The 13,850-nt window shown below is 36.8% G+C and overlaps 1 protein-coding gene across 3 annotated transcripts in view; it reads right to left on the reverse strand.

Moving 5' to 3' along the window:
• The window catches only part of lrch3 (leucine-rich repeats and calponin homology (CH) domain containing 3), a 32,258-nt gene that overhangs the window by 17,838 nt on the left and 570 nt on the right, over window positions 1–13,850 (reverse strand). For all 3 annotated transcript variants that reach the window (XM_082182961.1, XM_082182960.1, XM_082182962.1), the window contains exons 2-6: window positions 3,008–3,152; window positions 2,093–2,219; window positions 1,900–2,005; window positions 1,673–1,809; window positions 418–527 (exon numbers count right to left, since the gene is read on the reverse strand). In XM_082182961.1, coding sequence (XP_082039087.1) covers window positions 418–527; window positions 1,673–1,809; window positions 1,900–2,005; window positions 2,093–2,219; window positions 3,008–3,152 — 625 coding nt within the window. The remainder of the gene's footprint in view (window positions 1–417; window positions 528–1,672; window positions 1,810–1,899; window positions 2,006–2,092; window positions 2,220–3,007; window positions 3,153–13,850) is intronic.

The following is a 13,850-nucleotide window of genomic DNA, read 5'->3' on the forward strand; positions in this document are numbered from 1 at the left end:
AGTCTCTGTGATATTCTGGTGTCTAGATATGGCTTGGGTTCCACAAAATGAGATTTTTTTTGCAACAGAGCAAACAATTGTATGATTACTCCAAAAAAAACTAAAAAAATAAAAATAAATAACCGTATGAACATGGTTCTGCCACTTGAGAAGTTTGATGTCCACATCACTTCATCTACCGTCATCCGGTGTTGCAGCAATCTCTCCTCTCTTCATACCTTCATTGCAATCATTCCAGTCTTTCATTCAGTCTGTCTCTTTTCCTTCCCCTCCCTTGTTATCTGCAAAATCGCCCTGCTCTGTGTGTCCTCTGAGAGACACAGCCAGTAAACACTGGCTCAAATTGGATGTGGGTGCGAGTGAAAGTTTGATCCACATTATGCCCACAAAACCCAGTGAAATGAAGTACGTTCTCACCAGGATCCAAAGGGCAGTGGTCTCCTGTCGTAGTCTGGAAGGTCTGATGCTGCTTTACATGCCTCCATGTTCAGATATTTAAATATATGGATCTTTCCCTTTATACAGATCTGTAGGAAGATGCAGAAACGCATCAATAAACATGGTCCTCAGGATGTGGAAGTCTTCATTTTGTTTTGTTTTTGGGAAGAAAACTCAAGAGTCAAGACTACAATTGGTGTTAGGGGTGGGCGATTTATGACCAAAATCTTATTTTACGTTATAAGAAATTTTATTTCATGGTAAAAATATATATCAATATATTTTTGTTATTAAAAATAAGAACAAAGAAGCAAATAACAAACAATAGGACAAATACAATATAACAAAAATATTAATTAATTAACAAATATAAATTTTCAGGTACAAAATAGGTTTATTTTACAGAAAAAATCAGATATACAAATAAATTACTGCATAGTCTTCACTGTATGAATTAAATATAAATTGATACTTATTAAAGCTTCAAAAGTTATTCATTCAAAAGTAAAGTTATTTCTTTCTTCTGTTTGATAAACTTTAACGACCCAGAGAGCAGCAGGTATATTAGGCTGCTGTCACTTTAAGACCGAATGCACGGATCCTTTATAATGATACACATCCGGTTTACACCCAACTGTTTACTTTCACTTGAGATATAATCAACTGTGTTTACTGACTGTGAATACTCCACATGATGGGTATTTTGAAATCATTGTGTGTATTCGGCCATTGAGCACAATAAGTCATGACAGAAAACTGAATTCGCAATCACATGCAGAGACGCAAGCACCGCATAGTTCTTTTTTACAGCTTAACTCTTTTTAACATCATGCTCGTCCTACTCTTTATTGGCTCATTCATGCGTTTCATCACTCTAAAGTGTCAATATTGCTGTGCTACCCATATATTTACATACCGCAATACACACAATATAGAAAAATCAGTAATGAAACACATTTTATACCATCACAACAATATGCATCGCCATACCGCCCAGCCCTAATCGAAGAGCTTCAAGGAGTTTATAAACATTGCTTAGTGATATAGAAAATAACTAGTGACTTTATGCTTTGTAACTTTGCAGATCTTTTTCATGCTCAAACAGCAAGCTAACACAGTTGAAAATCAGTTGGCTCAAAAGGCTCTGAAACAGCATTAAAAAATCTTAAAAATAATAAAGTGACCTAAGAAAAACTGAATGTTTAATGTGGATCAAAAGAGGGACATGGGCTACCTGTGCAGGTGGGCTCTGCAGAGGATTGTTGTCCAGAATGATGCTCTGAAGGTGTCTGAGATTGCGGTAGCATACAGGGATTGTCGTTACCTTGTTACAGGAAAAATCGAGCCGGACCAATGGCAGCTCAGCCAACTCTGCAAACCAAATCAACACAGAAATGACACAACACATCTACTAGAAAACATCACTCATTTCATACAGGTGCAGGTGGCTGCGATTCTGACCAGGAGGCAGGCGAACGAGGTGGTTTCTGCGGATGTTGAGGTCACGTAGAGCTTCCAGCTGACCGATCTGAGGAGGAAGAGTCTGGATCTCATTACAGCTGACGTCCTTGAAGAGAGAGAGAGAGTAATGTGCATGAGTGAGAAAAAATGTGAAGATAAACGACAGAGTTTAAGATAGAACTGTTCCACACACCAGTTCAGTGAGCTGTCTGAGCTTGCCCAGATCCTCCGGCAGTGATACCAGCTTGTTATTGCAGGCGATCAGAACTTTGAGCGGCAGTCGGCACAAATGAGCGGGGAGAGTGGACAACTGGTTCCGACTGCAGAGAGAAAATGAGAATCATGGGAATTAAAACCTGCAGGGCCCAAAAACCAGATATAAGAAAATGTCAGTGAAACTTTCCTGTGAATGTCAGTGATACCAACTTGTCGTTGCTAAAGAGTTCTAATCAAAACTAAAACCATTCAAATGTTTATATAAAAATATTAAAATAAAATTGAATTTACATCAAATATAAATATTATGTAATTTTATATATATATATGAGATAATTCACCCAAAAATGAAAATTCTCTCATCACTCACTCACTCTCATTCCATGATGTATATGACTTACTTTCTTCAGATAAACACATCTATGATGGCATGAGAGTGAGTAAATGATAAGAGAATTTTCATTTTTGGGTGAACTTAACCCTTTTAAACTTAGTAAACTAGAAATGTTGCATGGCAACAAACTAAAATAAAATAAGTTAAAGTATTAAAATTACTAAAACTAAAATAAAGCTAAATAAACTAATGGAGAGATGACAAAAACATTACAAAATTACTAATACGTTAAAATTTAAATTGGAAAAATAAAAAGCAAAGCTGATTTAAGATATGAACACATACTGTAACAGTATATAAATAATCCTACAAGTGGTTGCTAGGTGGTTTCTTATGATTTATCTAAAGAGATACAAAAAAATTGTGCGCATCTTTGCATTTTTAGCTTGTGGTAACACACTGCTAGCATTTAGCGGTTGCATCAAACATTTAAAATTGTTCAATATCAATGTTTTACAAAATTGAGTGTGTTATAAATGTGGTGTCTATGGATTTGACCTGATATTTAGGTAGGTGAGGGACTGTAGGTTGATCAGACTCTCTGGTAGTGAACGAAGGCAGTTCTGGTACAGGTTCAAATTCTCCAGCGACACAAACATGCACACCTCCACCGGCAGCTCCGTCAACCGGTTTCGTGACAGATCTGAGGGGAGATGGTGGATAGACAACAGAGAGATAGAGAGATGAACAAAAATGCAATAAGAAACGGATGTCTGGCAGGAGACGAGCTGCACACCTGTCTTTGGTTTCGCTCATGTAAAAGCGTGTTTGACGAGCTCTTGGCTCATTCCTGGACCATTGTGCTGGAACCAAGTCTCTGAAAACCATCTAAAACCTCTGCTCTACTCTCCTGCAGGTTAATGAAAATACACTATTATATTAGTATTAGCCCACTTTTTTTTTTATTACCACTATTAATCTGAATTGGCCAATATTGGAAGTAAGATCCAACATATTAAGGCACATTAACCGCAAGCCACAATGGCCAATCACTACATCTGAAACGAAATGTAGCCTACATTTACACCTATTTGTGTAATACTTCATACAATACATCAAATATAAAAAAGAAAAAATTATAGACAGCAACCTAAAATATGCGATCTCGTACTTTCAGAGCTGCTGACCATCATGGAAATTTCTATTGCACTCTTATTAGGGCTGCACGATATTGAAGAAAAATGTGATAACTGGTTAAATAATGCGATATTCGATCTACGATGCGATAATGCTTTAAGTGTGTAAAACAAAATGTGAATATATTTAAAAACTGAAAATGATATAAACATCATATGTTACACATTCTTCATTTCACACGTCATTTTAACGTCGATTTATTTACCAACAGAAATGTAATGATCAAATGTAAAATAAATAAAACACTGCACAAAATAAATACACTGATTCTTATTAAAGCTACAAAAGTTATTCAGACAAAAGCAGTGAGTGATTTTCTCTGTCTATTGTTGTTTGATTAACATTAAGCACACAGACAGAAGCAGGTTTGATAGGCTGCTGTCACTTTAAGAGCTGAACAGATCCAATAACCAATATAGGCTAATGTTAACATTTGTGCTTTCTGTCTCAACTGTTTAGTCCACTTATGAAACAACTAACTGTGTTTACGTGAATCCTCACCAAGACATTTTGACATAATTCTGTGTGTATTTGGCCATATAAGCTGTGGAAGAGAACTGAAATAGGGATTGCTGTCCGAGAGGCGGCTTCCTGTGTGCGCGAGTACTTTGCTCATTGCGCCCAATAAACATTAAGCATGTCACACGTATGTAACAGTCCTGTATCTGTCCAGTCTACTATCTGCTGTCTACGGCGACCTAAAATTTTAACTTTTTGTGATTTTATGGAGAAATAAAAAAATGCAGTTATCGCAAGTCGTTGCGATATGCACATTGCGATATGTACATATGCGATATTTCGCCAGAAAGTCACTGACCCCCTCTTGTGAGGTTTCACACACCACTGTGTATGTAGAACGGTGTAGAACACTCGCTAGCGCTTGGTTGCTGCCAGCCGCAACTTTTTGACAGTCTCATTTAGGGGTAAACAAAGTGTTTTATGCATTAATATTTAGGATCTTTTTTTTATTTATTTTTTATCCAGAAATCATCAGAACAAGTAACTCTATATTTGCATGCACAAACACACAGACTCAGGCTTTAAACCCAGAGGACAAACATTCACAAACACTTATGAGTAAGACCCCATGACCACCAAAAATAGCTGCCAGACTAAAAGTGAGATAAGTGTTCATTTTTCTGTTCTGGCGCACATGAAAGAGGCCAGTATCCTTACTGGTGCTCAAACACTCGTTTCAACATCAGACGGCATAATAATAGCAAAGCATAGAGAGACACGTCAGACAGGAGATGCTGAACATTAAGGACATTTTAGACAACACATGGCAGCAGTGAGCGTTTGTGGGTGTTTTAGAATTTTAGTTATGGTTATTGTTAGAATGTTCAGATCTGGTTTGGTTTAATCCTTTCATATAGAAATAGAGAAATGCAGAGGTAATGTAGATGAGAGATAAGGTAGATGAAATTAACTGATTTAATAATTGATTATCTTTACAACGGAAATGATTCAAAACTGACTGAACTGACTTCAGCTGAACGATGACACTATTTTCTTTTAGAGCTGCTGTACAGCCTAAATGAACTACCGGTATGTTTGCATCATTGAAACCTTTTCCTGTTATCATTGTAAAGCTGCTTTGAAACAATTTGTATCGTATAAAGCGATATATAAATAAAGGTAACTTAAAATATTTACCTATAACATATCTACACAATTCCAAGGCGATTATTGTACCATAAAGACACAGTAATACTTTCCATTTCAATAGTATCCCTGATTTAAACCACAATCAAATTATGTAAAAAAAAATTTGAAAAAAATGCCTTATTTTTCCTCTATTTTAATGCATCTACTAACATTTTCAAGTGATGAAACAAATAGATGAATCCAGTTTTTGAATCAGTTAATTGAAACTGACGGTTCACGGAAATCATTTGATTTGAACTTGTAGCAATGCCTATCTGTAAAAAAAAAAATTCTGAATCTACTATATTGAAAAAAAAGAACCTTTTAAAAGAAAAAGTTCACCCAAAAATACATTTTGTCATAGTTCAACAGAAGAAAGAAACTCAGGTTTGGAACAACTTGAGGGTGAGTAAGTGATGCCAAACATTTTAAGTTTGTGGTGAACTATCCCTTTATGAAGTCATTTTAGAACAAGTGCATAAAAATCAACATGTATATTAAAATATTGTCAAAAGGACAAATAGATTGAGACAAGTTTCCAAATCATATATTGTGTGTCTGTGAGCTCTGTTCTGGCAGGACAGTGTTTTTGTTACACATAATCAGTGGAATCAGGGCTTTGTATTCACGGTCAATGTGTCGATCTATGGCCTGTAGATGTTGTTTGTCAGTGTCTTGGAGGTGTGTGGATGTATTGATGGCTTTTCAATCCACACTGGATCTATATTTGTAACTGTGCAGCTGTGCAGAGATCCGGGATGGGGAAGACAGGAAGTGCTGCTGACTGTAATGTCTGCTTCCAACACAGAGTGCTACCTAAAACCAGCATGCTCACACACACACACACACACACGCCACTTTTCCACCGTCGGGGCGAACGGTTTTCAATGCGTAACCGTTCCGTTCCGTTCCATGCCGATCCGGGCCAGCTGGTACGGTTATGGTTTCCACTGTGGGGCTGATAACGGCTGCTCTTTGGAATGTAATACAAATGCGTCAGTCGTTGCCTTGGTTACACAACGGTTTACTGACGTAAATAGCAACCACATAATGGAGAATGATCAGATATTGCTTTGAATTTTATTATTACTTTGTTTACGTCACTCAAATAGCGTGCTTAAAGCAGCTACAGAGAAACTGGTAGCCAGGCAACAGACAGCCCTGATAATACAAGTACATCTCGGAGACGTCTATTTGATGTTTGCATTTACATCTGCAATCTGCATGTTTGCTCATCTGCCATACGACTCTAGGACATTTCCTGTTAGATGTCATATAGACATTTAGAAGATGTCTTTAAGATGTTTAAGATATAGACTGTACGTAAAACAGCTTTTTCTAGAATGTTTATCAGATGTTTTTACACAGCAGATTAACAGATCTTTAGCAGCCCTTTTAAAAATGTACCTGTGCTATCTGGGAAGTGACCAATCCTGAGTGACGACTTCACAGATTCTACCAGCACGGTTCGGGACGTTTAGCTAACCGTGCTGAGAATTCCGGGCCGAGAACGGTTTGCAATCGTGCCGTGTCATACCAGGCTCAAGTGGAAACACAACTGGAACTGTTCCTTACCAGATCGGCCCAACGGTGGAAAAGCGGCTATACACTGGCATTATCTGAAGTTTGGATACATTATGAAGAACTCAAAACATACAAGCACTTATACAATAAACTGGGCAGATTTTTCAGAAGAGCACAAGCATCTAAAATCTGAGGGTGAAGAACATGTCCAGGTCATCTTTCACAGAAAATAAGAAATTATATTTTGAACAAAAAAACATATTTTTAGCCTTGGTTTTTAGACACTAATTCAATCCTTACAAATGCACTGTAGCAAACACCCACTAAACAAGCAAAGTCGGATCAGATTATATCAGGACAGGATTTAAAACACTTGTCCTTAAGCCTTTAAGAATTAATGATCTGTTTATACATGCTGCTGATGCTCTAATTCTGAAAACGTCCAACATTACGCAACAACAGGGCTGAGATGAGCGAAGACGGAGTGATATGCATCTACTCGTTTTTTTGTTTATATTTCCTTTATGAGTATAACTGGACAGACTCATGGCCTCAGTCAAATACAGACAGTAATATCCAGTTCACTTCACTTCCTCAATGCTTGTACACAACAGTCATCAGTTCAGGCCTCGAGGCAAGACAACAGCAGACAAACTCACTGGCTTGTTCAATCCAGCGAACATCTCCCTCAAAGGATTCCTGCGCCATTCCTTCTATATCAAATATCTCTTTCATATGTATTTTCAATAAAACGCACTGCAAAATAACTTACCAAATACAAGCAATATACTCCTAGTCTAAAATAAATATCTACCATATCTAAGCCAAAGAGGGAAAAAACAACAACTATCGTCTCAGCTTTTTTGAAAACAATATAGAAGAACCATTTTTGACTAACAGCTACTGATGCTAAGATGATTCAAGAAGTAAAATACATTGTAAATCTAGTTAAAAACAATCAAGGTATGTTTAAGGGAAGTGCATGAGTACTATAGTACTCTGATGTGACAGCGACCATCGATCATGAAATGATGACCGCCGGGCATTTTACGCGTTACAGTGAGATCTGATTGGTTAGCGTTAGGACAGCACCAGCACACCTACTCACCGTCAGAGAATGGATTTACATTTCCATTGAGCCTGTCTGCCGTTGCGAACCAATGCGAAAAGCGGTCCAAATTTTTGTTGTCAATTTTAACCAGATGGAAAATAAGCTACTGTGACTTTTAAGAACCTCTACACTTCGGATAATAAAGTAGCCTCTGTAGAACTGTTTATGGGGCAGATTAAAATACCTACAATGTTTCATTTTGACTAATCCTTTTCATAAAAATGACACAACTGACAACAAAGCACTAAAAAAGCACTTCTTGTTTTTTCCATCTCTGTGATGTGTGAGAACAGACCACAGGAGTCACACCAATGCGTTTAAGTGGCCGCCATATCGCAAGCAAGAGGTTGGCTGCAGTGAACTTCACATGCCTGCTTATATAAGGCCAAGAGCTTCTGTTCAAAAACAAAGCATGGCGTGGGAATGTGTGTAATTGCAATGTGTCCAACATTTTCAATGCTACAATCGCAAATCTGACATGACCACAGTCCACAGCACATTGTGAGAGCTAAGCGTTTTACTAACCAATGCGAGTCGCGCTGTGTGTGTGTGTGTGTGTGTGTATGTGTGTGTGTGTGTGTACGCACTCGGATGGGTGAAATGCAGAGCACAAATTCCGAGTATGGGACACCATACTTGGTTACACGTCACGTCACATCGTCACTCATTTAAACAGACAATGCAAAATAATTTCTAATCACTTATAAACTCTAAAATGAAATGGGGCACAAACATGTTCTTGACAGGATTAGTGAGATTCACTAATTCAAGTTTATTCATCTTATTTAAACATGTTTGTTTGTCAATTAAACGCAAACAGGTTAAAAGAGATTAAGAGTTTTTAACATTTGTCTTTGACTTAATATCTAAAACTCAATGTGGTTTCACTTCAATAAAAATCTTTTTAATGAGTTAATTAAGCAAATAGCCAAAATAACCAATTAAGTCCCAAAGGAGTTTAAACTAGGGATGGGTATTTTTCAAAAAAAATAGTGTATTCGAATATTTGGGCTCATAAAAATGGAATATTCATTTATTTAAATGACGTTTAACGAGAGAGACGTTATTTTCCTTTCCTCATTCGACTGGTGTTTGGATTTCATGTGATTTCTATTGTGGAGGTGGTGATATTATGATAACTCAGTTTCATTCATTAATTTGATCAAAAGTAATTCCATTTTGTAAGATCATTTAGATAATTTTCATCCAAGTAATTCCAAACTTCGCAAGGCAGACGACGACATTGTGATCAAATACAATAAACTTGTTAAACACGTTCCACAGCGCCACCCAGTGCATTTAATTATAACTGTGAGCTAGTGCTTGGGATTTATAATGGATTCACAGCATTTACGGCCAGCAAAGCATCGTATAAAATTCAAAAAGCCTAGTATTTTTTTTTTTCTATAATAATTAAAGATTGAATATTCAAATATTCCACTATTCGTGCACACACACACCCCTAGTTGAAACCGTAATATAAATAATCATAATTAAAATATGCTTTAAAAACATTGGAGTCTGGCAAGGGGAATAAAGGGGGACTTTTATCAGTTAACAACTCTTGTGAGTGTCGATTAAACACAGAACCGTCATTTAACTATTATCAATAGAACAACCTAAAACGTACAATCAAACCTCCATCTATCTACCAAGGCAGCAAGACCAAAATATTTATTTATCATCTTGAAGGAAACCAGCATCAAACACTGAATACAACACACAAATGTATAAATGGGAGTATGAAGTTAATGAATCAGTCTGCAGGGACAATAGTGCTGCGTGTCGTGGAATTGACAGCGGTCCAGAAGGCCTTGTAATCGCTCTGAGAGAGAGGACACCTGTTCTGAGCCTTCTAAGCTGAGGGAAAACAACGTTCCTTAGCAGGAGACCAAATACATTTGGCACAGTTCACAGGACAACACAGCCAAAGCAATCAGACGAGGAAATATCTGAGGTCAAATAATCACAGAAAGTCAGCAGACAGAGACTTACAAACACTCTTAACAATAGCCGTTTAGCTATGAATTATTCAATAATTGGTGGTGGTGGCGCAATGGATAAGACACATGCCTTTGGTGTGAGAGACCCGGGTTCGAATCCACTGTGAGACACCAATGTGTCCCTGAGCAAGACACTTAACCCCTAGTTGCTCCAGAGGCGTGCGACCTCTGACATATATAGCAATTGTAAGTCGCTTTGTATAAAAGCGTCAGCTAAATGAATAAATGTAAATGTAAAATGTCAATACAACCATCCAACAGATCATCATTTTATTCATTCCCGCAAGGTTTAGCGCTTACGAGGCAGGAAATTCCTGCAAACATTTATTCAATTAGCTTGTTGGTTGTTGGTTGAATGAGCAAATTAATCCACACAGATTATCAGATCAAATCACATACAGCGAAAGTGTATTGCATACATGGCTTCACATCACCACATATGTACAAGCGAGCTGCACGCTGCGATTTCCCTCGCATTTCGTTACAGAATTGTCACGTGCCCAATCGGGCCATTGTTGCATCATTACTAAAGTTTATCAAGCACAACGTGTCAATTTAAACATTCAACGTTTTTTAAAGCTTTTGGTAGTACTCACACTCTGTCTGAGACAGTTCTTGTGCGTTTATACCCGGAGAGCACACATATAAAGCCGCCTCTCAAACAGCTTGCGAGTACCAAACCGAGTGCTTTTTTGTGGCTTATTGTGCTTAAACTGTCTGAAACACACAAAATGATGTCAAAATGCCCGGCTTGTCGAGTATTAACATAATAGGTATGAAGGTAAACAGTTGAGAAATAAAACGCATGTGTATCAGTATATTGGATCCGTTAATTAGGCCAGCTCTTAAAGTGACAGCAGCCTAATATAGCCTATCTGCTGCTGTCAGTCATTAATGTTAAGAGCAAAAGATAGTGAGAAGAATTAATCTGTACTTAATTCATACAATGAAACATTCAATTTATACAGTTTTCCTGTACTTGAATACTGTTAGACAGACCTTATGCTTGTAATTTGTTTATTTGTTCTTGTTTACTTTGTACATTTAATTCAAGGTTGAAATCAAGCTACCTTGTGCTGTGTAAACTCATGCGCAACAAAATTGCCCCATTGTAAAAACACAAATACATAGAGTGAGCATACATTTAGGTGAGATAAATGTAATTTATCAAATAAAAAATCCCCCCATAAGTCACCTAAGGGGGGAATTCCCCCCTATTTTCCAAAATGAAATTCAGGCCCTGGACTATAAGAGCTGTCACTTTTTCCTGTAAATTTTACAAGATGATTTTACAGTGTAGTTAAACAATTTATTACATTTTTTTATTATTGACATAATTGATTAACCTCACAGTCAGAATCAAAAGCCAATGTTAAACTGCAATTATCATCGTAAAATGACCTCGCTAAAAAAAGAACCATAAACTATCTGGCAGAAACAAAGCTATGGCGCTCACAATCTGTCATTTGCAAACCATAACAAACTCACAGCAAAGCAATATAACTATTTTGGGGGCTCCAGAACCAAAAGCTTTCCTTTCTTTATTTTTTTGTTTTCATTCCTACAGTCTAGGCCTACATTTTTGTGAACTGCCTTTGGATGAGAACGAAATCAGAGATATCTGTGTGGATCCCAGCATGCACTGCACAGACGATCAATATTGACACAGACACAATATAGCCTACCATGTGTGCTCAGGATCAGAGCTGTAGTCTTGACCGATTCCTATTTTCAGACCGTTCAACACAATACGAGGAGGCTAGCCAGGGTAACACTCACTAACTATGGCACTTTAGAGAAGTCATTTCATTTCATAACTAGACCTAGGGTTTGTTAATTATTAGCAGTAATTAAAGTGATATCTTACCTGCATTAAAGAAGCATCACTTTATTTCCTACAACATTATTAATCATAAAGATTGTGGATTGTGTCTAAATTTCTACACAATGCAAGTAGCTCCTTTATGCACAGTCAAACTCTACAATAAAGGCAGTTTTTCCACAATCTTCTATTGGCAATGGCAATTTGAGATGCTATACATCATGCAGTAAAGTAAACTATAATAAAAAATGTTAAACTGTTAATAAAAATAAATCCTCAAATCTGCAATTTGTGCAAAACACTGAAAAGTATAGCCTATGAGTATTGAACTTATACATCTGCATGTAACTAACCATCAATCAGGTAGACATTTAAGCATTAACTTATAAGCACTTATAATATACAGCGGTCCAGAAAAACCTTCAGATGGTTGTACACGTACAGCCTGCTCGGTTTTATCCTACATGCTTAGGAGACGTGACTCTTTTAAAGAGGTTCTATATGATTCTCTCACATTGATGAATGTAACACAACTCTTATACAGGACATGCTACTTTTCTGATTGTGCTTCAGGAAATAAAGAAGAAGAAAAAAAAACACATGTCTGAACACGTCTAGAAACTCCTAAACCAAGATACCTGCACCTGTACGTGTCAGGTAAGCAAGATATATTTTAGCTTCTATTTTTAAGTCTTGTTTTTATATGTGCAGGAGAGGCAGGCATGGGTATAACGATTAGAACAATTAGTAATAGTGCCAATATTGTCCTTCTCAGTCACTGACACTGTACACATACTTTAATAAGCAATATATTGATCTGAATAATCTTTGAAGTGACAGATTGCACATTGTCCAGCTAGCTACATTAGTAATATGATATAAGGCATATAAGCTACATGATCAAACCTCTTAGTAGGGTTTTATATTAAAAAAAAATATGTATTTTTTATATTTCACATTTCCGGGGTTATCACAAGCGGAAGTCGCAATAGCTCGGTAAACTTCTATAGCGGTGAATGGGAGATAACAGCAAATATAATTTTCGTATTTGCTCTAAAAGCAAAAGAAAATATATGCAAAAGCATTTCCACAACTTTCCAAAAGAGGGAAAAAACAGAGAGATTTATTACAGCAGTCAGAAGGGAGAATGGAGTCAAATTTGCAGTCACTACCTCAGCCGTTGTTTTCGAAGCAGCTTTAATTCATTTTTTGTCACTTACTGTCAAGGTAATACTACACAAAGTATAGCAGAATTCTAATTCCTTTTTTTTCCAATGAAAATATTCAAAACTTTACTAATTTAGCGACGTTGATAACTGTGGAAACGCGCCATCATAGTCCGTGAAAAGTGGGGCTCCAGGGGGCTGCAAAGGAGTGCTAGGGGGGTCCATGGGAAAGTTTCGAGAAAATCAGTGTAACAAAAATTATAGAACAATTTAAAAACGAATTAACTACTACAGTGACAATCATAATATTCATAATAATGTAAAATAATAGAAACTAAATTACAAACAACGTTTTACACATTTTTCACAGTATAAATTGAGTCTGCACATGAAAATACATACCGGCCTTATAAGTTTTAGGATGGGGGTCACTCAGACTTGGCATCTAAAAGACTGTAAAGGCGGCCCCGATCCATATGATCATCAACATCCTGTCAATATTATTATTATCAAACACCTTGAATGGATCTAAAATAGATTTAATTGATCTAAACAACTTAAGTTCAAAGCATTGTCTAAATAAAGATAAGTATGATTGGATCCCACAAAACAATGACCAAACCTCTTGAGATTTATAAAGCCAACCAGATGATCAAACTTCTTGAGTGGTTCTTAAAAACCTACATGATGATCAAAACCCAATTCCCATAATGATCAAGCCTTAACCAACTTAATCTATTGATCACACACCTCAATCTGATTAGCTACTTGCTCAAACATCTTAACCTGTCAAACTCCTATAAACCTGATGAACAAGCCCCGTGTTTGGGTTTCATATAACCTAACGTTACATGGAACTCAATTTGACAGATGTTCCCTGAATGTCTAATGTCCCATCGGATCATAATAGTTTTAACACAACCATGAGCTG

Source organism: Leuciscus leuciscus (genome assembly GCF_965113295.1).
Source record: "Leuciscus leuciscus genome assembly, chromosome: 10".
Lineage (NCBI taxonomy): Eukaryota > Metazoa > Chordata > Actinopteri > Cypriniformes > Leuciscidae > Leuciscus > Leuciscus leuciscus.